The 27,826-nt window shown below is 43.4% G+C and overlaps 1 protein-coding gene and 1 pseudogene across 3 annotated transcripts in view; both read left to right on the top strand.

Moving 5' to 3' along the window:
* LOC147461578 (uncharacterized) overlaps positions 1-21,492 on the top strand; it is a 30,376-nt gene extending 8,884 nt beyond the window's left edge. Inside the window, exon 2 of one of the 3 annotated variants that reach the window (XR_015187621.1) lies at positions 21,306-21,492. Coding sequence is in view for 1 of the 3 variants with exons in the window: in XM_086509083.1 (XP_086365209.1) it covers positions 18,075-18,337 (263 nt within the window). In the remaining 2 variants the exon portion in view is untranslated. Of the gene's footprint in view, positions 1-14,760; positions 14,897-18,074; positions 18,730-21,305 lie in introns of those variants that run through there. The other 2 variants (XR_015187620.1, XM_086509083.1) reach the window with 2 other exon arrangements.
* On the top strand, positions 9,390-12,452 carry LOC147461579 (uncharacterized; annotated as a pseudogene).
* Positions 21,493-27,826: the final 6,334 nt, after the last annotated feature.

Raw genomic sequence — 27,826 nt, 5'->3', positions numbered from 1 at the left:
GTATCTTGCAGATGCGTTTACAAAATTCGGGTAAAAGTCCTTTGTTGAATTTGTTCATCTTTCCTTCCTCAGAGAGGATCAAGAGTAGAGCTACCTTCGCAAGAGTGAACCACTACTTGCTTTGACTCGCTCGTGTTCCTATTGGGCAAATTGGATGCCTTCCTCAAAGCAAAAATTTTGTCGGAAAATTCAGCCTTGAATTGAATCCAAGTCTTGTTGTAAGTTCCTTGCAGAGCCTTGGTATACCACCAAGTACTTGCAATCCCCTTGAGGTGTTTGGTCACATGCCTCACCTTCGACGCTTTGTAACAAACTGCTGACGTGTCAAAGCCTAAAGAATGGAGCCAACTCACAGATGTGGCCGAGGGGCCTAAACTGTCACAAAGTGATGACGTGGCTGGCTGAGAGCGGAAAGTCTAACCCTAATTTTTGCTAGAAACCCTAACCGTTGAAACCCTAATTTTGGAAAACCTAACCCTAAAATCTGCAAACCCTAACCCTAAAACTACAGAAATCCTAACCCTAATCCTAACCCTAAGGGCAGCAAGCAGATTTTCGAAATTTGCGTTTGCTGATGACGTGGCAAGCTGTATGGATTTCTATGATTTACGGTGGCAGTTTTTTGGCTTTGCTTTTGGGACGCCAAGTTTTGGGGCCAATACTCTCTGGGGTGGAATTTCGCCACTCCGTGTCGCGTGTCGTCTCTCTTTTTCAGTTCAGTTGTTATTGAAGTGCTGAAAGTCTGTTCAATCTGTTCTTTTCTGAAAGCATACCGGTCCTACAAAAGAGCAGACAAAGCTATTTTATTTGAGAGATCTTCGCCCTCGAACCCGGACCTATTAGCCACTCCCACGCTTACTTCATCGCGCATCGGGCGCGCTCCCGTCTTCACCGCTCATGTCTCACAGGGCATAAACCAATTAAGATCACTTGCAAGAGAAGGATCCAGATTTGTTTCAAGTCACTGTTTTTCTCAGAAGCAGTGCCATGCATATGTTGATGTCTACAGCTACCAAGCAACATACTCCAAGTACTTGGCAAGCTTTCAAGAAAAAAAATAATTTTTTTTTGCCCGAAGTTATATGGTTTCTGACATCTTCCTTCGGAGTGCAACTTCTGGCAGAGTGGGGTATCCTGAAATGCTTGCCATGGAAACCCTAGCAGATTATATCTTGAAATTTCTCGACATCTCTTAGTAGATGTCTCTTCACGAGCAGGTGACCTTGGAGGTCCAGTGCGATTGCTATTTTGGGACTACCATCGCCGTCAAAGAAACACTGTTTGTCCAAGAGCTGATGGACCATGGCGTGCTCGGCTACGACCTTATGGAACGAACCTAACCCTAATTTTTGATGCAGGTTTCAGGATGGAAAGTCAGTCGACTTTCGAGCTCGAGTGATGTCGAGATTGCTTTATAAGTTTGAAATCTGTTTGAAAACTTGTTTGGTGATCCTGTTTGAAATTTGTTTGAAATGGATGGTATTTGTTTTGAACCTGTTTTGGTGCCGATCTGAATTGTTTGACTCTGGTTTGATACTGGTTTCAATGATTGGTGATTTTACTCCCGGGTGGAGAAGTGAGAAATACTGTTTTGGTATTGTTTGAACCTCGGAACGACGCACGTCGATGCCTGGGGAGCGTTTCGTTGTATGTTTGAAAACCTCGGAACGACGCAGGCCGATGCTCGGGGAGCGTTCCGTTGTATGCTAGAAAACCTCCGAACGACGCAAGCCGATGCCTGGGGAGCGTTTGGTTGTATGCTTGAACCTTCGAGCGACGCAAACTGCGGTCTGGGGAATGTTTGGTTGTACAGTCCTCTGAGCTCATGGCCCGAACCTTTTTAGGTTATTTGCGGGGGTAGTGACGAGGTAGTCGTTGAGTAGCTTCATACCGCAGACCGTTTGTCTCGGGGGAGTGCTCAGCGGCGCTGTTTGTTGTGTCTTGTAACATGCATATGTGAGCATTTGTGTTGCATTGTGATGTGTCAATTACTGAATATTCCTAAATGGATGAGATTGCCTGGGTATGTAATTTTAGTGCATCAAGACACCCGTGGAAGATCAGTACGGTCTGGGTGTGATGGCTAATTTTACTATGCCGGAATATCAAGAGTTCCGATCTGGACGAAAGGAGAAGCTAACTCCTTGATCAAAAGAGCAGAAAGGAGAAGTTAACTCCTTGATCAAAACAGCCAAAAGGAGAAGCTAACTCCTTGATCAAAAGAGCAGAAAGGAGAAGCTAACTCCTTAATAAAAGGAGCAAACTGATTGTCCCTTGGAAAATTTTTTGAGCTAACTTGAGTTGTTTTGCAGGTATGCTGTAATCGCGGACGATTACTCTCTTTCAAGAAGGGGAGATGTAACAAACTGCTGACGTGTCAAAGCCTAAAGAATGGAGCCAACTTACAGATGTGGCCGAGGGGCCTAAACTGTCACAAAGTGATGACGTGGCTGTCCAAGAGCAGAAACCCTAACCCTAACTTCTGCCAGAAACCCTAACTGTTGAAACCCTAATTCTGGAAACCCTAACCCTAAAACTGCAGAAACCCTTACCCTAACCCTAAGGGCAGCAAGCAGATTTCCGAAATTTGCGTTGGTTGATGACGTGGCAAGCTGTATGGATTTCTGTGATTTATGCTGGCAGCTTTTTCGCTTTGCTTTTGGACTAGAAGCTTTTGAGTTTTGAAGGCTTTTCACTGTAATTGCTTTTTAGGCCAAGGGCCTTTAAATATGACGTTAGGGCTCATTCTCTGGCATGCTTCTTGGCGAAGGTGCAGAGTCTGGAGTATCGGCTTGTACTATGTTGATGCAGTATAAAGAAATACCGAAAGGGGCGCCAAGGTTTGGGGCCAATACTCTCTGGGGTGGAATTTCGCCACTCCGTGTCGCGTGTCATCTCTCTCTTTCAGTTCAGTTGTTATTGAAGTGCTAAAAGTTTGTTCAGTCTGTTCTTTTCTATTGGCACGTGGTGCCCGTCTTGTGACACGCTTTCCAGAAATTGCCGTTTGCAAAGGCAACTTCATACTGTTGAATGAAAGCGGTAGCTTTCGGAACATCTTTCCTTCCGTCAAAAGTATCAACCTTGACCGGAGTGTTGTGAGGTCTAAAGACCATCTTCATATCCTTCCCGGAATAACAGGATTTCATGGCTATGGTTTTGGAATGATGTTCATGGATATTTTTAGGATTCTGAAGGATCTTGAGCATTCCGCTCCTTGGATTCTCTAGGTTCTTGAGCATCATGCTCTAGTCGCCTTCTCAGAGAATCCCAAGTCTTGTGTCGACTTATGCAGAGAGAAAAAAAAATTCCAACTCTGCGAGCTTTTCGTGCAGAGCATAGGGTTCTGCCTGCTTACTTCTCTCTTGGCTTGTCATGGCTTCTTCCCGTAGCTTCCCGGAGTCGTCCTTCTTTACGGAGAAAGAGAGAAGACCATGCTCTGATACCATTGTCACAAACGGGAGCGCACAACAATATAAAATACATTCGGATAAATAGGATTTATCACTTATTACTGAAGCGAGAGGATATAGAGAGAAATAGATAGAGAGAGAGTAGAGAGTGAGAAGATCGACACAGTACTGGGGACCAGAAGATGGGTTGGTCCCCCCACGTAATAGTATCTTTATTACTGAGGAGAAGTCTATACAAGCACTTGAATCGAACGTATTACCACGTTCGTTCTAGAATAAGACTTGATGGTTCCCGGAAGCCTCGGCTTCCTATTCCTAGGGCAAAACCCTATTCCAAGGAACTTCCGTTCCTTATTCCAAATCCTCGAGAATCAAGGTTCTCGCCTCTGGATTTCACCTTCCAGACTCAGGGCATGGCATCCCTGCAACTCTTTTTTCCAACTCTGTTTCCAGAGTCCTCTTCCCGCAGAACAACTCTGCTTTGCCGGACACAAAGTCCTTACTTGGGAATCCCAACTTCTGGGTCACAACTTGAGAGACTACCTCTCTCCGATCCGTGGATCTACTTTCCAAACTCGGGTACGAAACCCTTGGGCTGATCTGGCTCTAGTTCCTTAGAGCGCTTTTCTCCTGCAGAGGCTCATGCCTTCCTCTGCTCCTACTCCCTCACGAAGAGAAAGTACACCTGCAATCAAATACTCAGAGATCATAACATTAAAATCGTTACCTTCAAAGTCTCGATGCTCGAAATGCAACTCGGTTCTCGAAAAGCGATTCCCCGGAAGAGATCTCTACATAGAAAATCCTCTCTTCCAATCCTACACACAAAAGAGGTGTGTTCTCGGGTTCCTTCTCGTAAATCAGCCCCGTCTACGACGTTTATGGGCTGAAAACAAAGAAAAACAGCAGCTTGTCGCGATGGAAACACACTCCGTAGGCACTTCTTCGTCGCAAGGGAACTCGCGCACTAGGTCTTGGCGACATCGGGTACACTTGGGACAGTCATGGGCATCATCGACAAACGTCTTCTTTGCGGGTGAACTCTGCAACAACATCTCCTTCTTGCAAAAACTGATCCTCCCCTCTGAGTGAGGGCATGTGATGCTTTTATAGCTCCTGGCCACGGGCGCAAATAGCTGCTCGCGTAGAGATCGCGGCCGGTTTTTTTTTTGTTTTTCGTTGTCCTGCCAGAAAAAGAGAGAGAAAACGCTGGCTGATCTCTTGCCTTATTTATCAGACTGCTGCCCATTGATTAAGTGGGCAGCCAGAGTATTTTTAAAAATAGTCTGAATCTGCTTAAACACTCAATAAAACCTTATAAGTTAAAAACAATGCTTTCACAGCACTTCCCAGGCGTCCCTAGATGCAATCACATGCACAGTTGCAATGCAAACGTAGGCTTCCTCGCGGGAAAGCATCTGCTTTCCTGAAAAGCAATCCCGCTTTCTCAGAAAGCATCTGTTTTTCCTCAAAGTTTCCTCTGAACCCATCTTCATTCAAGTGCTTGCTTTTCCTTGTGCACAATTCTAACACAGTTCGGAATTTCCTCTTGACTATGGATATCCCCTTTCTGATGCACTCGTCACCCACCTTGTGATGCATCAGGAATACCCATCACCTAGTCCTTTCCTACCGAACTTACGGTACAATCTCCTTTGCGATGCGATGCTCTATGTCACCCATCCTATGACGCATCAGACATGTCTGTTCCCGGATGGTCAGATACTTCTTCCCGATGCTCCCCGTCACCCATCCGATGTGACACATCAGAAGTACCCGTTCCTGGTGGCCTTACAGATATTCCCTTTCACAATGCTTCCGTCATTACTCTGAATGACGCATTAGGAATATATTGTACTCCGATGTCTCCAGTGAGAAAAACCCTCTCACTTAAAATTCCAATAATTCATTAAGAATTATTTTTCCTGGTGTTCCAAGCGAGAAAACCCTCTCACGTATAAATCCAATAATTCATCTAGAATTTTTCTTATGTTATATAAAGCCAATTTAGCAACAAATGCCGTGGTACTTGATGACGACGATGAAGTCGACGATGATGACGACGACGAATCAAGGCTGAAAACTGAAAACGCTAGGTGTTCTGCTGTGGATCTGTCGGAACTGCCATGCTACGGCTGATTTGCTACCGTTGAGGCTTGCAAGGGCTGAAAATGCAAAAACGCCAAGTGCTTATGGTTGAAAACAGAAAATGCTGGTTGATTTGGGCTGAATCTGCAAAACGCTGGCTGGTTGTGAGAGTGCGCTTGTGCAGAAGCGTGAGAGAGGAGAGGGGGGGAAGAGAGAGAAACACAAAATGCCAGAGTTGGGGAAAGGGGCCAATCAACCAGATCAACCCCCCACTCACTACCAGAGCAAGAAGACCCTGCAATACATTGTATGTCTGACTATGACTGTGGGTACCCCCCTGGCCCCTTAAATAGGTGCGCAAGGGGAGGTAGGGCAATGGAGAGAAAAATGCCTCACGACCCAACAAGAAAAAAGAAATATAGGAGGGCGCTCGGACAAGGTGGGCGGCCGGACAATGTAGTGGGTGGCCAGAGCCCGGAGACATACTAGCCGTACATGTATGCCCTAGACCTGAGTGAAGCAGCAGAGTGGTGTAAATCTAACACCCCCTCTCAACAACGGATGCTGAACAAACCGCATGAAGCCAAAGATTTGAGGCAAATGATGAAGATGTCCGCCCGATAGGATTTGTGGTGATTGTAGCCAAATTGTCTGGAGAAAATGGAGAAGCCCAAGAACCGTCATTAGAATGAATTGATGGGAAGGGAGAGCCTTCCTTGACTTAATGAGAGAATGTGCAATTGACCAAAACAACGAGTGGAATGCGAACTGAGTGAAAGTGCGAGAGAGAGAGAGAGAGAGAGAGAGAGAGAGAGAGAGAGAGAGAGAGAGAGAGAGAGAGAGAGAGAGAGACGACATCAGATGGGGTCCCAAACCCCCCTCCAAGAGCCCCCCTCTCTATTGCTAGAGAGATATTTTCTTTAAATTGCACAAAGATTGGTACAATGATTCTAGATAATGTGGTACTTGATGACGACGACGACAATGATGATCGACGACGACGTCGTCAAGGCTGAAAACTGAAAACGCTAGGTGTTCTGTTGTGGATCCGTCAGAACTGTGATGCTACGGCTGATCTGTTATACCGCCGAGGCCTGCAAGGGCTGAAAATGCAAGAACCCCAACTGCTTATGGCTGAAAACAAAAAACGCTGGCTGATCTGGGCTGAATCTGCAAAACGCTGGCTGGTGTGTGCTGAAAATAGAAAACGCCAGGCTGAAATGGGTGCTAGGGTCGTGATGGCGAGGATTTGCAATGGATTCTTGTGAGGCTAAGGGCTGAAAACTGAAAACACAGGTCTTCTTGCCAAAAACGCTGGTTCTCCTTGAGAAAACGCTAGGATGCCTAAGGTGCATCAGACGGCCGAACCTCCTTATGTCCTTCTGCTTCTTCTGTCTTCAACTGGAGCCCTGGGTTTGCTTATATAGCTGCCAGCAAGTGGGTCGAGCAATCTTCCCAACAACCCACGATTTTGATAAATAATAAAGTTACTTATAAATAAATGACTTTATAAGAAATGTCACTTGCTGCAGAAGTGGGTCAATACAGTGGAACATGCTCATGCTTGGGTTGTGTAATCAGAGGGTATGCAACTACTTAACTGCCTAGACATGCACGGCTTGCGTACAGGTTCACAAGGTTGCCACTTCCTAGGTTACCTAAACCCTAGAAGTAGGAACAGCTTGTCCACATGCTCATAGGGTTAGTTGTGCACGTGACGAGAATACTGTGAGTAAAGGTTCTATGTGAGAGAGAGAGAGAGAGAGAGAGAGAGAGAGGATGAACATCGAATGGGGTCCCGAGACCCCCTCCAAGGGCCCTCCTCTCTATCGCTAGAGAGGTATTTGCTTTAGATTACACAAATGTTGATACAATGGTCATCGATGCTGAGATGCTGATGGGATCTTGCTATAGATACTTGGATCTGTAAGGCTAAAGGCTGAAAACTGAAAACGCTAGGATTTATCTGGCTTGGGGTTGCGATCTGACGATGACGTGTGTGAGCCCTCGTGTTACAGGCTTGGACACGTTGTGAAGGATTGGGGGGCTGCCCTCTACAACACCTCAAACCAACACCATAGTTACTGGGGAACGCGTTCCCTAGGTCCTGGAACGCCGGAACGCCATTCCCTCCCCCCCTGCCAAGCCGGAACGTCCCGGAACGTTTTGCCGTTTAGAGTGACCAGCTGATATCGGAACGCCAGGCCGGAATGGCCAACTCTCAAAAATGGGGAGAAATGGGCAGTTTTTTGCAAATTTGTAGTGAACATTAGGTGTTTTTTAAAGTGTGCAAGGACTCAAAATGCACCCCCTCACACGCATTTCCTTCTCAAGCAAATCCACATGCCCTCTCCCTCTCACTCTTAAGCTCTCTCCCTCTCTCTCTCTCTCAAGCTCTCTCCCTCTCCCTGCCTTTCAAGTCTCTCCCTCTCCCTCTCGCATCATCCATGGCCTAGGGGTCTTCAAATCGAGTTTTTTGTGAGTCTCTACTAGCACATGGAAGGGCATTTGAAAAAAAGTGAAGCCCTTGGTTCTATAAGCAAAAGTGCAGAGATTTTCATGTTTTTTTCTTCACTTTTTTTCCTGGTTTTTTTAATCCCTTTGCTTCCTTTGATGCATCCAAGTATAGTGGGAGTTGTAGCGGTGTAGAGGGAAGCTAGTCGAGGCTGTCGAAATTTGTGAGCAAGGATCAACCCATATTATCTTTAGAGAGCTATTCCCTTCATCCTCTTTTATCACTCTCAACTCACCACACAAGGCTCTTGCAACACCCCTATATCAGAACCCCCACCCTTCACCGCAGGTTGCAGTAACATAGAGTGTCTTCTTCACAGCTAAAAACTCCCACACTCACGACCCCCAACTGATAAAGGTTCAGTTTTTCTTCATATTTTTTAAAGCACTTACTCACTCTTTGAAGTCTCGACACTTCTATGTACAAAAACAACAAAACTATGTACCCCGCACAACTGGCCCGCATGCATAGAGACAGCTGGCACACACCGCCTTTGTACACTTTGCACAAGCATGCTTTTTTTACATCCAAGCGTCCCAAAAGCATTAAAAAAACATCTCTCAAAGTCTTGGGGGTGGCCCGCACCATTCCGCCAAAATACGTCACATGTTGCTCCCCCAACAAGTATGGAACACTTTCAAGTGTTCCATATGCATTTCTTGCTTCATCACATGATTCTTGTCACATAAGGCTTGAGCCTGATCCCATTGACTCTTGCCTTACGCATCTTTGTGGCTGTAACTCGTCGTTTGCGTGCTCCTCCCGAATGTGCAAGAGTTTCAATGGATGAATACGTGTGTTTGGGTTCCCTTGCACCAAGGGGTGTTTCTTTCAAGTATGTGATGGTGTTGGTAAGCTTCTGGATGTGGGACTCCTTTTCTTGCATTTGTTGTTTAAGAGTTTTAACTACCCTCTCCGAAGAGGCAACACTCTCTTGTAATGCCGTCGTCTTGAGGTGAAGAGCTTGACATTCGTGCATCCACATATGCAAAGAAGCACTTGCACCCATACACAACCGCTTGCAATAGCCTAACAAACCTGCTTCTCCCCTCCCAAGAAATTGAAGAAATGTGGAAAGGCTATTAAACGGTGGATGGAAGCGGCTTATAGGATCGTAAGGGTACAAATGGCCATCCACCCAGATGTCAACATTGGTCTCACAAGCGGTGCGACGTTCCTGTGATGACCTTTGATCACCTTCACTAGTGGTCTTCGGTGCAAATGCCGTGGGTAAGCGAATATGTATGCTTTTGGTGTACGGAGTACGTGGTGGTGGAAGCAAACCATTTGTGATGTCCGTGAGCACCATGGAAGCTGTTGCGTGAGGAAGCAAATGATGAAAAGATAGAGGGGGAAGGGTAGAGAGGTTGAGGAAGATGGGAGGAGAGAAGGAGGGAGGTGGGGGAGGGAGAAATTGGGGAGGAGGAAGGTAGGGGCAGGGAGGGAGAGAGAGAGAGGAGGGAGGAGGGAGGAGGAGGAGAGAACAAAATGTTTATTACTTTTTGGGAGAAAAGAGTTTTGAAAAAATAGACTTTCTAAGCTTGTGGGTCAAAAAATGATTTTTGGATATATATATATATATATATGTTGGGAGGGAGTTTTAAGTTAGAAACAAGTAAAAATGAATTTTTTTTAAAAAAGTCAAATTTTGTCTCTTTGTGATTCACGTTTTTGCTGATGTGGACACACCCCTATGTTTCCTTCACTTTAAAAAAAAGCTAGAGAGAGAAAGTAACCCTTTAGGTTCACATCCAACATTTGTCTAAAAAAAAGGCTAGAAAAGCCTACTCAAAACTACCTTCTTCAATGCCCTTGCCCCCTAAACCCCACACAACATTAGCCTTAATTCCTAAAAATTAGGATTCCTTACAAGGCCCATGCAAGGATCATATTTCTCCTAATGCCTCAGCTCAAAAAGGTTGTACGCAGCTGGGATGTTGTTTTTAATGAGGCAAGGCTGCTTAAACACAATTGTGCCTCTAATGGTGACCATAAGAAGGTCAAATTTCAGCATGTACAGCCACCTATTAGGCCTAATATTGACCCTCGGGATGCACCACACATGGCTAAAAATGTTGATGAACCAGTGGTGTTTGAGCCAGATGACGTTGGACAGCAAAATGAGGCTCCTGAAGGGCATGTGCCGCCACATAACAATACTGAAAACAGGGTTGAAAATGATGTACAGCAGCCCTTTGTTGATGATATCATTGTTCCACCTGATGTAGACCCATTTCCAGATAATGTGGATCATTGGGTGAGGCGTTCTACTCGTCCAAGGCAGAATGTGAGTAGATATGATCCCTCTTTGCATTATATTATGCTGACAGATGAAGGGGAGCCTTTCACTTATAAAGAGGCTAAGACATGTGAGTCAAGCAGTAAGTGGGAGCTTGCAATGCAAGAGGAGCAAATGATACTTGGGATCTTGTGCCATTGCCTAAAGGGAGAAAGGATCTTCCTAACAAATGGGTATACAAGATTAAGATTGTGGATGAAAAACCAAAGTACAAGGCAAGATTGGTTGCAAAAGGATATGCACAGAAAGAAGGAATTGATTTTCAAGAAATATTTTCTCCTGTTGTAAAGCTTACAACTTTACGTGTCCTTTGTGCTCTTGTTGCGGTGCTTGATTTGGAATTGAATCAAATGGATATAAAGACAACGTTTTTGCATGGTGACATTGAAGAGGACAAATACATGAAACAACCTGAAGGTTTTGTAGTTCCTACACGCGAGGAACTTGTATGCAAACTGAAAAGGGCTTTGTATGGTTTGAGACAATCATCACGGCAGTGGTATAAGAAGCTTGACACTTTTATGTTGTCTCAAGGCTTTAAACGCAGCCATGTAGATCATTGTTTGTATACGAAAAGGGATGAAGATGGTAGTCCCATCATACTTGTTCTCTATGTTGATGACATGCTGCTTGCCGGGAAACATAAGACTAGTCTTGATGCTCTGAAACGTAAGCTAAATTCAACATTTGCTATGAAGGATCTGGGTGATGCAGAGCATATTTTGGGCATACGTATTAAAAGGGATAGAAAGCTGAAATTGTTGTTTTTATCTCAAGAAAGGTACATTGCAAAAGTACTTGACAGGTTTAATATGGCTGATGCTAAGCCTCTTGGAGTACCTTTACCTCCATACACTAAGCTTAGCAAAGGAGATTTCCCAAAGGATGAGGTGGCATTGAAAGCAATGAAGGGAATCCCATATGCATCAGCTTGTGGTTCTCTTATGTATGCTATGGTTGCCACTCGTCCCGACATTGCTTATGCAGTGGGATTTGTTAGTCGATACATGGCAAATCCTGGCAAAGCGCATTGGGAAGCTGTCAAATGCATTTTGAGATATTTGAAAGGTACACAATCAAAGTATATTTGTTATGGAAAAGTGACTTAAAGTTGCAAGGATATTGTGATGCAGACATGGTAGGTGACATGGATACTAGGAAATCTACCAGTGGATATATATTTGCCATTGCTGGTGGTGCAGTCTCTTCGTGTTCTAGGTTGCAAAAAAATTGTGGCATTGAGTACTACTGAGGTTGAATGTATTTCAGCCACAGAGGCTTCAAAGGAGGCCATTTGGTTGGGCAAAAGAACTTGGCATCCCTGCTCATACACCTTTGTTGGGTTGTGATAGCCAGAGTGCTGTCTATTTAGCCAAAAATGCCATGTTTCATGCGCGTACCAAACACATAGATGTGCGGCATCACTTCATACGTAAGGTATTGGAGGATGGTCTAGTCACCTTGACTAAGATCCATACACAGGATAACCCTGCAGATGTTCTCACTAAGAGTCTTGCTAATGCTCAACATGAGCATTGCATACAGATGGTGGGAGTTGGTTAACTTAAAGGCGTCATTTATGCCTTTAAGTGGGAGGTTGTTGGGTTAAAGGCCTAAATAATCCCGTTTTGTACATTTTTATATTTTGTCCAGGTTCAATGTTTCACATTGAACCTGGATACATTTTTTTAAAGTCACTTATAATAAAAGTGGAAAAACCCAAAACTCACTTATTGAGTTTTTCCCAAAAACGTGAGCTCTCTCTCTCTCTCTCTCTCCCTGCTTCGATCCCTAGTGCTTCCTCTCTACTACAACCGCCTCCTGCTTCTTGCCCCAATCCTGCACTACATCGCGACACGCACCTACCGGTATCCTCTGCTTCGCGCTTTCACTAGGCAGGTGCCTGGGGACCACCCTGAGTGCAAGGCTGTCGCTGAGGTCCCCGCCGTCGTCGACCACGAACCTGCTACCATCCCTCCTCCGCTGGAGCCCCAAGCTCGGAGGGTGGCTCTGCCTGTGTGCTCTGTGTCTCTGCCTGTGGCTGCTGGCCAGCCCTTGCAGGTTGGGACTGGGTCTGTGGTGTAGGTCGGGGCTCTCCCGCGGACAGGCCTTCGAAGATGGCCCATCTGTCGACAAATGAAGCACTGATTCGGGAGGCCCGAATACTCCACGCTTTGTCTAAACCAACCCCCACTCACCCGAGGAAGAAGGATGACCTTCGGGAGAGTGCGAGTGTCCCTAACCAGAACGCGAACTGAGGGAATGCTGGCCGCCTTGGCAACTACTGAGGCTTCTGTGCGAGGTGTCTCCAGGACAGTCCCAATCGTTGAGCCTACCCTGGACAAAAGTGGTGATACTCCCTCCGCAAACCAGGAAAGCAGACGGAGATGAGAATGTCTGCCTCCTCTACCAGAACATACGAAGCAGGGTCAAAACCATGTCTCCACTGTCGAAAGTGGGCTCGAACTGCTCGGATGGTCAAGGGACTCATGGCGATGACCTTGGACGAGGCCTTCAGGGCCGGGGGGGAGCGGGGGCTAAAGGAGCGCAAAGGATGGGGCGTGAGTAAATGAGGGGCAGAGAGTGTGGGGGCAGCGGGTTGGATAGCGCACAGGCTGGGTGCAGCACAGTGGCGCGCGGGACAGGGACATCGCGCAGGCAGGTAGGGCCGGCGCATTAGAAAATTTTGGAGGTCATTTGGAGGGCCTTGTAAGAAATTGTATTTCTTTCTCTAGAAACTTTTTTTAAAATGCACTTGCACCTTGTGAGTACGTCCAAAAGGACAACCAGACACTCTAAAAAGTAGATTTATATTCCCAATCGTCCTTGAAAACGGTCACTTTTTTATTTAATGCGAGCGTCTTTTTCAGGAGGCAGGTGCGACGCATTCAATGCATCTTACGTCATCACTGAAAGTTGAAAAGTCAAAAACTGTTAAATAGTGATAGATTTTGAGGCTTTTGACACCACCAATGCGTCCGGAACGCCAAATTACTCTAAAAACGAATGTCTACTTGTCTTATTCTGACATCCGGAGAGGCAAAAAATGTCAAAAAACCCCAAAAAATTGGACTTTTCACTTAAGGCGCGCGAGGAGGCATTTTAAAATTCTAGGATGTCCCCCTGCGCGGCATTAGTACAAAGCTCCTTTTAGTGATTTTTGGACACTTATTTTTCAAGAAAGCCCCTTTTTAGAGGTTTTTTGACATTTTTCTCTCAAAAAGCTGCCTTAAAAAAAAAAAAAAAGGGTCTTTTTACTAATGGCGCACGAGGAGGCATTCCAAAATTTTGGAATGCCCCCTCGCGCGCTGCTAGTAAAATGTTCTTTTAGGGGTTTTTGACATTTTTTGCCTCTTTGGATATCAGAGCGAGGCAATTGGACATTCATCTCTAAGATATTTGGGCGTTCCGGACGCATTGACAGTATCAAAAGTTTCAAAATCTTCCACCACTTGATAGTTTTGTGACTTTTTGAGTTCTAGTGATGACGTAAGCCGTATTAAATGCACCGCATCTACCTTCTGAAAAAAGTGCTCGCATTAAATGAAAGAGAGTGATCATCTTCAAGGACCATTAGATTATTAAATGAGGAGAGGGACATATTTTATATTTTTGTTAATACCAATATATTTTTCTACGTAACGTAGGCTCTTCTCTCATTGGAGGAGCTTATTTTCCTCTCTCTTCCAAAAGGCCCTCCAAAAGACCTCCGAAATCTCCTAATGGGGGTCAGCGTGCAGCGCGAGGGTGGAGGGGGGGAGAGGAGAACGATGGCGAGGGGGGGGGGGGGGGGGGAGGCAGGAGCAGCAACGAGCCGAAAAGCACAGGGTTCTTTATGTTCAATTAACTGTATACTTTACGCACCACCATCACGACGACGAGCAAATTAAATATTGATGTGAAGACAGGCGTCAATAGAACATTCCACTTGTTATTGACACTTCTTATCAACTGCAACCCTATGAGGAAAGCATTAATTAAGGAAATCTGAGTGTTCTGCTCCATGCCAAGCTTGGAGGAAGATGCCGAGTAGGGCCAAGTTAGCTTCTCAGTAGGCCATCTTTGGCCACCACCCATGAATAGTAGTGCTCTATTTTAGCCAAGTCTTTGAATAGAAGTTGTTTTGCCGCCATGCCATTCTTGTTGCTGCAGTGCAGTGGAATTTCAAGACAGTGGTTTCTTTTTAGCCAGTTTGGGAAGCCTACCATCATGGTGTTGTATGGTATGCATGGCTGCAGGTACTTCGGGTATTTGTGAGATATTTCCTCATCTCAATCTATGATGATGTCGGCGAGAATGTCATAGTAGCTGATCCTTGCTATGCGTCGTGGATTCTATGGTTTTCAACTTTGTGACAGTCTTGAGATTAAAACTCTACCCTGTTTTGTTTTCAGAGAACAAGTTTGGACATGTTCTGAGATTCAAACTGCACCCTGTTTTGTTTTCAGAGAACGAGTTTGGACATGTTCTTGCTGCACACAAATTTGAGCATCCGTCTATACAAAGATCTTCATACTCAGCACTCTGGAGGCAAGGGGGCAAAAATGGCCAATGAATGGAATGGTGCAAAAAATGCATAAAGAAGTAAAGCTGAGCAAAGGGACAAAGGAAAGAAAACAACACCATTGACAGAATACCTCCAACCTCCAACACCTCTACATCAATGTCGACCACAGCATGGTCTGCCATTGAAACAACAGACATGCCCCATTCATACACTTTATGCTTCAGAGAAATTATAGACCACCAAGGAGACATAGCCACTTTCCCAATAGAACTATGCAGTTTGTAAAACCAACTTTATTAATCAAAATTTACAGTTGGAAATTGACCAATTCTGCACTACCTCGAGGAGGCAGCACTAAATTAGAAGAGTAAGATAAAATCCTAAGCTGTCCCGTCTACTCTTACAACTGCATCTCCCTTTCTTTCTTCAACACTTCTGTGAGGCTTCGTGTTAGGATCGTCCTCTGTACCAATTGTGGAATTTATGAAACCATCCAACCTCTGTCGCTCATATATGTTGAGATAAATAGGGTAGCAAGTGGCAAAGATGAATCCTGCCATGGGGACACAGAAAGCATAGCGAGTGCTGTTGTGCTTATCTGCGGTGGCCCCTAAGATGGCGGGAAAGACGGCTCCTCCACTGACGGCTGCAACCAAGAAACTTGCACCTCGCTTAGTATGGCGACCAAGACCCCGGAGAGCGAGGGTGAAGATTGTAGGGAAGATGCAGGACTCAAAGAATAATATCAAGCATACCATGGCAATGCCAATTGCACCAGTTTGCGTCTGTGCGAATGCACTGAAGACTACTGTCATGGCTGCATAGAAAAGGAGGATATAGCGGGGCTTGGCTCCAAATTTCATGCCCAAGACAGCACTGAATCGGCCGACGGCGAAGCAGGACTGTGCGACGGAGAGGTAGTTACTTCCCTTGGCATTGCTGAGGCCTGGCTTTACTTCTGTCGCATAGTTGAGGAAGTAACCGGCAACGGCGACTTGGGCGCCCACGTAGCAGAATTGAGCAGCTGTGCCAAAGAGCAAGTTGCGCTGCTTATAGATGGGTTTGTCATCATCTTCAATGAGACCAGTTTCTTCCACTTGCAACTGCATGTCTGCGTCCGTAATCTCAGGGATTGGAGCAAAGTAAAAGGCCACAGCAAGGAGGAAGACAAAGATTGCAATTGCAAGATAGACATATTGCACAGTTTGAAGATTGTCACTCCCAACATTCTTGAAGAACACCTGAGCAGCCAAGAGGGGTGCCACCACCGTCCCCACGGCTTGGAATGCCTGCGACGTATTGAGTCGGATCTCAGAGTACCTGGGAGGGCCACAGATGGATATGTAAGGGTTGGCAGCAGTTTCCAGAGTGGCGAGACCACAGCCGATGACGAAGGTAGCAGCACAGAAGCCTGCAAATGATCTGTAGAGACCGCTAGGCCAGTATAAAAGAGCACCGATGCCATAGACGGAAAGGCCAGTCATGAAGGTAATCTTGTAGCCCCAGCGACGCAGGACATAGCCAGAGAAGGTGAGAGGAGCGAAGAAGTAAGCACCGAAGTAGGCTCCTTGCAGACCAGAGGAATCAGTTCGGGTGACATGGAGGGTGTCTTGGAAGTGCTTGTTGAGGACATCAAGCAGACCATAGGCAAAGCCCCACATGAAGAAGAGGATGGTGACGAGGGTGACCGGAAGCAGGGACTGACGGAGGGTGATATTGGATGCTGCGGCACGGTCATCGTGCTGCTTGAGGTCGTTGACGTTGCTGTCGTCGCCCACTGTCTTGGCAGAGGCGGGGGGATCATTGGATGGGATTAGGGAAGGAGAATCACTTGTTGAGCTCTGCATTGTTGCCCAAAGTATATCCTACAGACAGAGGTCTCCTGGGGGCCTGCGGTTCTACACACAAGTCAAAAGAACACACTGGTCAAAGTAAAACAAATGCAGGTCCGACAGGCCCCGACTCTTGACGGAAGTGCACGTGGAACATGGATCATAATACACACTTTCAAAACCATCCTGTTGATGACTTTTCCATAACGAGATTTCATTTTCAGTAATTTTCGTAATTTATACACTAATTTCCATCATCCTTTTCCTTCTTGCTCTCCGCCGCAAATTTTGAATCTTTTTGTAGCGGCACGAGCATTGCCGCTTACATGATACAATGAGTGTCCATGAGTGCTATCAAGGTCGCTTGGTCGCATTTGAACCCATGACCACTTGAACCCATGACCCGAGTCACCAAGGACAAGTGCACGATTACCTTCATTCTGAAGCCAACACTGATTGTATCTAATGCTTCTTCGTTTAGCACGCCTCGCTTTATTTTACTTTGATCAATCACTTTCGTTATTACGGAAATATTTCCCGATTTTTTTGGCAATTCCCAAAAATGCCCCTCAAACTTAAAAATCTCCAAAATACCCTTCTGTATCAATTTTGGATGGATTGTCCGAATTGTTGCGTAGTTTATACTTTTTCGCTTTCTAAGGCAAGGTTCGGACGAGGATGACGATAGCCCTCATTGGTTTTTTTATTTCTAGATGTTTGAAGCTTCGCTTTAAGTGGTTTTACAAGATTGCGCCCCCTCACCACCCCCACATGCCTCAAGGGTTGAACCATAGTGGGTGCGCTTAAAGCCCCTCAATAGTTTTTTTTGCCTCTGCTCTTGGTTCACATAAGGGGGCAGCACAGTCGATAGCTAAAAGGTTCAAAACTAAAGGAGCATATCAAGGATGGTGTGGTGGAATAGCTACTAGCTTTCACGATGTGGGCCAAGGTTCAAATTAGAAGCCCACATTTGTCATTGGAAAGTAGGGGCCCTAGGGTAGGTGAGGAGGGTGGGGCTCGCCCATAATTTGGCAAATTCGAAACTCGACCTCTCCTTTTGGTCCAATCGATGAGCGCCATGAACAAGTAACACCCCTTCTAGTAATTCAACCGTCGCCCCATATGAACCCAGCCTAAAACAAACCCTATCAATGAAAGGAGCTAGAAACCCATATGGAAATTTAATCATTTTTAATACCACTTTTGGACGTGAAGCCTTGATCTTATGCGTTTCTTATTAGTTCCCTTCATTTCATGTTTTCTTTGAATGTGGATCCCGTCATTTCATATCTTTGAGGTGTCATGAGATCATTTCAGAGTTTCATATCACTTCCTTTCGTTTTTCATTGTATTAGTTTGTCAATGATCCCTTTATTTCTTAGCCTTATACGACTTTCTTTCGTTTTATTGTTTTAAAATGCAGAGGTTCAATGTCGGATCTGGCAAATTTTTGTCTGTCGAGGAAGACCTTCCCGACTGATTCCCCATGGGAAGGTAAAGAAGGTCAGGTCTCAGCGTGGATGCTTCACGACAGGAAGAGGCCTTCTTGGTGGCAACGTCATGCGGTGGATGTTGGTTGGTTGTACCTTGTGGGTTGTTGCCGGTGGCAATGGCTCAGGGCTGCTTGTGAAGGTTCTGAAGGGGCTTGACCCCCCTAAATGGCTTGCTGACTGGTGGTTTGATTGAGTGTGCTCGTGTGGTGGTCGTTTGTTCTTGCCCGAGGCCGGTGATGGAGACTATGGGGTCCGCCCATGTATCTCCTTGGGCTTCTGGTTTGTATGTTTCCTTGGCGGGCTGGTTCGACATCTGATCTTCTTGGGGAGTTTGCGACCAGGTTCCCTTTACTCCTGGGTGGCTTCCCTGTTATCCATGTATTTATGATCCTGCTTGGTGTACTTTGGTCTGAGGTTGGGTGGCATTCATCTTGAGGGCAACTTTGGTCAAAGTGGAGTCCGCGTTGGGTTGGTGGCAACCTCACGATAATGTATCTATTGTCTAGCTGTTGTTACTGTTTGGGATCCATGGCTCGAGCGGAGCATGGAGATCTTTGTAGATTTTTTGGTTATATAATATATTTATCCTTCTATTTGTGGGTTTTGCAAAAAAGAAAAAGAAAAAGCTTTAAAGATAAGGAAATCATGGATTTAAGTGGATACCTTTAAATCATCGTTTCTTCTTTAATGCTAAATCTTGAAATTAAAAAAACCATGACAATTGCACTCATTTTTATAGCATCGTACCCGTAGACCATCTTAATTTTATTAACATTTTTCATGTTTGTTTTAACTTTGAAGATAAGCCAATGATGGCTTTAAGTGGTAATCTCGCAAATCATTCTTCTTTTCTTACTCTCAAACCTTGAAGGTTTGAATATGAGAAAACCAAAGCTAATCATTAAACCTTCACTCATTTCTTCAGTAATATTTGGAAGGCCAGGAATTTTGATGTCTTGGATAGTGTCCTCTTTGTGACTAGCTTCTCAGAGATAGTGCAAGAAAGCAACGAGTTCATATTTGTGTTAGGAAAAAGGCAAAGCTCGGGCGATTGGCTTAGGGAGACCCTCGCCATTCGCTCGAACCTTGTAGTGTGAAGGATTAGGCTTTTCGTAATAATACGTTAGTAGATACTTCTCTGATGTAACCATCTGGCCCTCAAGGCTCGGCATGAGCTTGAAGCTGAGTAGTAATTTTCTGGTGGCATTCTAATACAATCACTCACAATTGTGACTTTTGAAAAAAAAAGAAAGATCGCTCTCTCTCTCTCTCTCTCTCTCTCACACACACACACACACACACACACACACACACACACACACACTATGGTACTATTAAGGCTTTAGTTTTTCCTCCTCCTATTCCCCCCCCCCCCCTCTCCTTCTTCCCCCACCTTGAAGCACTCATGGGATGATAACTTATGACATTCAACTTATGGGACTAAGCCCTTGCATAACAAATCCCTCCTAGAATTGGGCGTGAGTAAAACGCAGAGCTCTCATTGTAAATGGTAGGCGGCCTGCGCATCTTGGGTATGGATCTCCCTAGCAAGGCTTTTTGTGCATCTCTTGAAGACGCTACACAGCAGGGCGGCTTGCCTCTCTCATCGATCACGCTCATGGCCGGAAGGCAGCTCAAAACTCTATAAATAAGGTGAGGGCGCACCTTGCCCCTCACTTAGCCTGTGTATGTTTTTGTTGTTCTGACTAAAGGCAATAGACTGTCTGCTTCACTGTCCGAGCTATGGAGCTCGCCGCTCAAAACACTCAGGTTTTTTTTCTAAGCTTTTTTGAAATCTGTTGGTTATCTATTGCTTCAAAAATCAGTTAGTTAATACTACTTGCAGTAGTCCTCATAGCATAACACAGAACTGAATGACATTCATTCAGGCTTTTTTTCTTTACGAAGTGGTCTTTGCAATACTCTACATAGACTGATTTTTTTCATAAAAACTGCTGCAGCCCTTAAAAATGGTAGCAATGTATACTAATGGGATTTAGTAGAAGGATAGGGGGATTTGCTGATTGATCTTGTTGAAAAAATATGGGTATCTTGTCTTAGCTTAAGCCGTTGCAGGTCCTGCCGTTTACCAACCTACCTAAAGTGTGTTAAAAAAAGATGGCTCTGTTTTTTAGCCGATACAGGCTTTTTTGATAAACGCTGTTTTTGTCGACACTGGTTTTTTTGGGGGGCTCTGTTTTAAGCGGACTCTGGTCATTTTTTCTGTTCAAGCCTGACAGTAACCGAACATTACAATGTTCTGGATGATAACTAATCACTTGGTTTTTTGGGGGGAGTAAGTATAGAGCTAATGCACTTTTTGCTCTGGCCTATAGCTAAAGCTAGTAACCGCATAAGAAGTGAATGGAACCTTGAATTTTCTTAGAGCTTATGATTGTTTTGGTAATAAAACTCTGTCTAAACACCAACAAGGAGACGTCTCGCTCTTTGGTGTTAAGAAATATGGCAACTCTTGGACTTTGGCATAATACCTTCCCCTCATGGTTTCATATGGGGAGAAGGTATTAAGGTTATCTAGCACCCAGGACAATGGAGGTATCTTGGAGAAAAACAGGGATGAAATCTGCCGAACTGTATTGAATACTTAAAACTTGAATTTTTTTGAAGGTACGTATATACTCTCAGCAAAAAAGCTATCCTTTGGCTCATGACATAAAATTCCACTTGATTGGTAAGTATATGGTTGCTACTGTTAGTATGAAGCATAGCTACCAAGCTCTGAAGAAATCTTTGGATATTGAAGGTAAGTATATGGCTGGTACCCTCAAAACTTGGCATAAATACCAAGATATGGCTCAAGAAATGAGGTTCCACTGGTAAAAAATGGTGTTTTTTTACTTTAGTGCTTAATAAGTAGATGGTTGTTATTATGGGCTCAAGCATAGCTACCAAGCTATGGCTTAACAAGTAAACCTCACTATTCTTAAAAACGTTTTTTGATGGTGGACTTCACCACTCATATTAGAAAGTATACCACTTATTTTTGAAGGAATATGTAAAGAGTACTAATAAACCTAAAAGCTTGTCTAAAGTAAGTAAATTCTGTAAGGTGGACATGGATAACAACTGATATAGTCCATTGATACCTGTAAAACACATCCAAGGCTAACTAAATTGTTGTCTTGTTTGGATGGATGCAGGTAAGGACTCTATCTTATCTTGGAGGGTTTTCTTTTCTTTGGCATGCAACATTACTATGATGAAATACCCACTGAGGAACGGGGAAGTCTTTTTTACTTCCAACCCTACTGAAAGAGGACCTCTTTCCTACAATCATTGTACCTAAATAATTCTGATACCGAGTTATTTTTGTACTTATCAGTTCATTGTTCTTTAGCCAACCTTTTTTTGAATGTAAAGATTCAATTATGTCTTATTAGTTAAGATTAAACAGCTACACACACATCCTATACATAAGGCTTCTCCTCTTCGGGGAAACCGGGATGTTGGCCTAGGAATTTATCGTAGGAATGGAGCTCTAAATTGGACACACAGTTGTTAAATCCTTCATTGGTAGACTGGTGTTAGGTGGCCCCTTGTAGACTCTCTTCTGGTTCCCTGCTCACGGCTACCATAGTCTCAGACTTTGCCGGTTGAAGGGTTGCAGGACAAAAAAGACTTTACATTTTAGAACACCTTACTAATTTGTTTATATCACCTCTGTTTCAGGACTGCTCACGTTATGGAATGAAAGCTCGCATGAGTACTAATCACAACCCTGAGATTCATGCAAAGATTCTTGATCAGATTAAGCTCTACCTTAAAGACCGTACACCAAAGGATACCTTAGCTGCTAGAACTAGACCTTTCCTTGCTAGGAAAGCCAAATTATGTATCACATACTATGGCAAGAAAAAATAAACCTGACCTCACTGTTTTTGCAGACTCTTGCTTTATCTCAAGGATTGGAACTTACCACGGAGCCCCTCTCTGTGGCCTCCTCTTTGGTCCTCAGATGTATTAACAGTTTGGATGCTTCACAACTTATTTATGATTCAACTCTTGTTTCGGACAAAAAAACTTTATGTCTTGCATATGCTATCATTTAATGATTGGGTAAAAATTCTGGCATCATTCGACAAAGACCCCCTAGAAGGTGTTAATCTGCTATCCCAATATAGTGCCCAACTTCTTGTCCTTGCTTCACAATATCAGCAAGAGCTTGCCCTATTCTCCTCATCTGGAGCTGAACTGTCAAATTTCCTTAGAAAACTCTGTGGGCTTAACCCCTCGTTTGTCTGCACCCCAAATACTCCCTCCATCCCTCCTACTGGTGGCCTCTTCTGTCGAGATAGTGCAGCTCTAGAAGCAGTAAAAGAGTTTCAAAATAATCTCTGCTCTCTCAATGAAGTTAACCTACTTGAGATGGTACCTAAAATCTCAAATGTCTTTCCTGTCTTACCAATAAGACAGATAGAAATTGAATCTCTCGGAGTAGACCATCAACTATGGGTTCTACCAAACAAAGCCTTCCTTGCTCCTATTCTTAGTGAAACGTGGGTATACTTGGCCAACCTCCCCGCCTCTATAGTGGAAGATTGTAAACTTAAGATTCTTAAAGGTGGGCAATTCTTGGACAAGGGAGAACTGATTAAAGCCCCCTTTAACCTTCATCTTATCGACCACTCCAAATGCCCCTCAAATGCTGGATTGTACATACGTACTAAGGGTAGCATGGAATTCGCGAAAAATAACCCAGATTTCTACACAGATTCAATCTGGAATATCTCCCCTATGTAAAATGTGCCTGCAGATTTCTTCACCCAAAAGCTACCTCTGAATCAAGCATCATGTGGTTTGATAATGCAATATGGTACATCCTCAACCATTTGGATCTATTGTTCCTAGAGAAACCAGTTTACTTTCATCTATCCCTAATCTGCTCATGGCTAGGTGGATAGGCTAAGCAGATTGTGATTGCACAAATCGCCTTCAATATCTTCCGAGGTCTGATGCATGATATTCTGAAAGAACGTAAAGCTGATGAGCCCGGTCTATACTTCACAACTTATGCTAACTACAAAGGAGTCAAATACATCACTAATCTACTTAAAGCTTGTATTGAAGATGATGATTCTGCTGCTCTAAAAAGAGCTAACTCTTTAGCTTCTCCCAACTCCTTCACCTCTTTTTTCACACCTAGCTCCTCATCTAATCGAGGAAAGTCTCGTAGCTTTACAAGAGGGATTGGCCAAAGGACTCAATCACATAGCCAACTATCCAAAAAACCCTTACCTTGCACTATCAGCTTTACTTAGCTGCCTCACTGACCTTGTCAGTCCTCTCCGACTGGAGATGACAGTCTTATCGGACTTAAAGGAATTATTGAAGGAATGCTTCCTTTACAAAATTTCTCTACTTCCTAGAAAGTGGCTTTCTTCTGAGAGTTCTTGGCTTACACCTCAGCTAGCTTTTGACTTTCAACTAATCTTAGATAAATGGTTTGTGGTCGGGCTTCATAAAAGCTCTAACTACCCTACTATTATGTGCAAATTTCTTGCTTGGAAAGCAGCTCGGGATCGAGTATCACGAAAGAGTTCTGTCATACCAACAAAACGCCGCAAGATATCTCTAACAAAATCTCTAAACATTTAGAAAAACTGGGTACTCTATTAGCAACACCAAGTTACCAATACTATTTCCTACATATAAATTCCACAAACATAAATGCAGATGGATATTTGATGCCTCTAACTGTATCTTCACAGATATCACCAAAGATATTACTCTTTGCCTTGATATTATTCTCACAGAATTAGAACTCATTTGTGCTAAGAAGCAAAAAATCTGCAAGGACTTCCTAAATATCCAATACAATCCCTTCTGGCTGGCAAAAAATGCCACAGAAGTCACACTTAACCTTCCTCAACATATTTTCCACATTTTTACAGTTGATATTACACAATGCTACGAAAACATCCCACTTAGTGGGGATCTTGGCCTTAAGACGGTTTTAGCCAAGGTTATTAACTTAGCTTTTACCAATGCTAAAAAAAGAAAGCATCATTATATCTCCCTAGCCAAGAAACCCAGGTGGATTCATGCATCTCACTCCGTACACCCTCTACACTTCAATGAAACAAAACTTTGCTCATATATTTTTTGGCTGTTAAATAACTGCACTATTGCAAGCGGTTGCTGCTTTAATCAATGCCTTGGCATTCCTATGGGCTTCTCTTGCTCACCACTGATGTGTAACATCTACCTGGCTTTTTTTGAATACAAATGGTGTCTCAAGAACATGGAAGCCAACCATAAAAAACTTCTACTATTCAATCATACTTTTAGATATATGGATGACCCGCTTAGTATTAACAACAGATTGTTCTCTACTGAGATTGATCAAATATATCCCCACTGCCTAAAAATTGAGCCTACTCCCATCCCAGATATTTTGACTCTTGGGAACTTTTGCAAATCAATCCAATTTCTTAACCTTTTTAAATCACTTCACTCCCCATCTACAGGTGGATATGACAGATTTATATGGAGAAAGGATCTTCTTAAGCTGCCTCATATAGAATTCATCAAAAGAAATAGCAATAGGCCATACAAAGCCTCTATCTGCTCCTGTATTGGCCTTCTTTACCTAATCTGCTACTCTTCATCTACACCCTCCATGGCATGGGAAGAAATCTATGTACTAATTAAAAAATACTGCCATAACGGATTTAATCGGAACTAGATCCGTAACACCATCATTCAAGCTCTCATTCAACATAATTGGCCGGGATTATTATTTCATAAAGAGAGTCTCATCTCTTTAATAAGGTAGTAGGCCCATACACAATGGGCCTACTACCGACCCATTGTGTGTGGTGCCTGGGTTAGGGCGGGTACACACACACACACACACACACACACTGTGGTACTATTAAGGCTTTAGTTTTTCCTCCTCCTATTTCTCCCCCCCCCCCCCGCCACCTTGAAGCACTCATGGCATGATAACTTATGACATTCAACTTATGGGACTAAGCCCTTGCATAACAAATCCCTCCTAGAATTGGGCGTGAGTAAAACGCAGAGCTCTCATTGAAAATGGTAGGCGGCCTGCGCATCTTGGGTATGGATCTCCCTAGCAAGGCTTTCTGTGCATCTCTTGAAGACGCTACACAGTAGGGCGGCTTGCCTCTCTCATCGATCACGCTCATGGGAATGCAGCTCAAAACTCTATAAATAAGGTGAGGGCGCACCTTGTCCCTCACTTAGCCTGTGTATGTTTTTGTTGTTCTGACTAAAGGCAATAGACTGTCTGCTTCACTGTCCGAGCCATGGAGCTCGCCGCTCAAAACACTCATGTTTTTTTTCTAAGCTTTTTTGAAATCTGTTGGTTATCTATTGCTTCAAAAATCAGTTAGTTAATACTACTTGCAGTAGTCCTCATAGCATAACACAAAACTGAATGACATTCATTAAGGAACTTTTTCTTTACGAAGTGGTCTTTGCAATACTCTGCGTAGACTGATTTTTTTCATAAAAACTGCTGCAGCCCTTAAAAATGGTAGCAATGTATACTAATGGGATTTAGTAGAAGGATTGGGGGATTTGCTGACTGATCTTGTTGAAAAAATATGGGTATCTTGTCTTAGCTTAAGCCGCTGCAGGTCCTGCCGTTTACCAACCTACCTAATGTGTGTTCAAAAAAGATGGCTCTGTTTTTAGCCGATACAGGCTTTTTTGATAAACGTTGTTTTTGTCGACATTGGTTTTTTTGGGGGGCTCTGTTTTGAGCCGACTCTTGTCTTTTTTTCTGTTCAAGCCTGACAGTAACCGAACTTTACAATGTTCTGGATGATAACTAATCACTTGGTTTTTTGGGGGGAGTAAGTATAGAGCTAATGCACTTTTTGCTCTGGCCTATAGCTAAAGCTAGTAACCACATAAGAAGTGAATGGAACCTTGAATTTTCTTAAAGCTTATGATTGTTTTGGTAATAAAACTCTGTCTAAACACCAACAAGGAGACGTCTCGCTCTTTGGTGTTAAGAAATATGGCAACTCTTGGACTTTGGCATAATACCTTCCCTCATGGTTTCATATGGGGAGAAGGTGTTAAGGTTATCCAGCACCCAGGACAATGGAGGTATCTTGGAGAAAAACAGGACTGAAATCTACCGAACTGTATTGAATACTTAAAACTTGAAGTTTTTTGAAGGTACGTATATACTCTCAGCAAAAAAGCTGGCCTTTGGCTCATGACATAAATTTCCACTTGATTGGTAAGTATATGGTTGCTACTATTAGTATAAAGCATAGCTACCAAGCTATGAAGAAATCTTTGGATATTGAAGGTAAGTATATGGCTGGTACCCTCAAAACTTGGCATAAATACCAAGATATGGCTCGAGAAATGAGGTTCCACTGATAAAAAATGGTGTTTTTTTACTTTAGTGCTTAATAAGTAGATGGTTGTTATTATGGGCTCAAGCATAGCTACCAAGCTATGGCTTAACAAGTAAACCTCACTATTCTTAAAAACGTTTTTTGATGATGGACTTCACCACTCATATTAGAAAGTATACCACTAATTTTTGAAGGAATATGTAAAGAGTACTAATAAACCTAAAAGCTTGTCTAAAGTAAGTAAATTCTGTAAGATGGACATGGATAACAACTGATATAGTCCATTGATACCTGTAAAACACATCCAAAGCTAACTGAATTGTTGTCTTGTTTGGATGGATGTAGGTAAGGACTCTATCTTATCTTGGAGGGTTTTCTTTTCTTTGGCAAGCAACATTACTATGATGAAATACCCATTGAGGAACGGGGAAGTCTTTTTTACTTCCAACCCTACTGAAAGAGGACCTCTTTCCTATAATCATTGTACCTAAATAATTCTGATACTGAGTTATTTTTGTACTTATCAGTTCATTGTTCCTTGGCCAGCTGTCTTTTGAATGTAAAAATTCAATTATGTCTTATTAGTTAAGATTAAACAGCTACACACACACACACACACACACACACACAATGCACATATAATGTGACACATGTCACACTCTCTTTAGAAAGATATTTATATGTTTCATTGTTTCTTGTGCTTATTTATCAAAGACTAAATTCGAAAGGCAAACCATCATTAATGATTTAGCATCAATGCTTGCTTACAATAGAGATTTATCTCTAATACTAGTTCTTAAATTAGACATTCAAGTGTTGACTGGCAGACACTAGAAGTGTCTTATTTTGTTAAACCTTTGGATTTACTGTGTGAAACTAGAAACAAAATTTTGAGGCTTTGTTGGCTATGTAGTTAGGTTATAACATGAAAAAATTGGGGAATTCTTTTAACGTGAAGATGATTACAGTATTAAGAGTTTTATGAGAAGTTTTAAGTTTTGAATTTCACTAAAAATCTAAGGGTTTTTTTTTTCAAAAGGCACTAAAATAAAATATCTATAACTGTTAAAAAAAATTGTTCTCATGTGTATATATTATTTTTAAACAATTAAATTTAAAGAAAAAATATCTTTAAAAACCTAGTTTTTTATGTGTACTGAGTCCCCCCCACCCCACCCCACCCCCTTTTCCTCCGCGAGTGAATAAATACCTCACATCAATGTGATTTGTTTTTGTATGAAACACTAGACATCGTGCTGCAAGGCTGCTTTAAAACAATTGTGCCTCTAATGGTGACCATAAGAAGGTCAAATTTCAAC

The sequence above is a fragment of the Adiantum capillus-veneris genome, chromosome 3 (genome assembly GCF_014529385.1).
Source record: "Adiantum capillus-veneris isolate H3 chromosome 3, ASM1452938v2, whole genome shotgun sequence".
Taxonomy (NCBI): domain Eukaryota; kingdom Viridiplantae; phylum Streptophyta; class Polypodiopsida; order Polypodiales; family Pteridaceae; genus Adiantum; species Adiantum capillus-veneris.
Note: the sequence above shows the minus strand (reverse complement) of the source record. Positions and strands in the feature narration are given on the sequence as shown.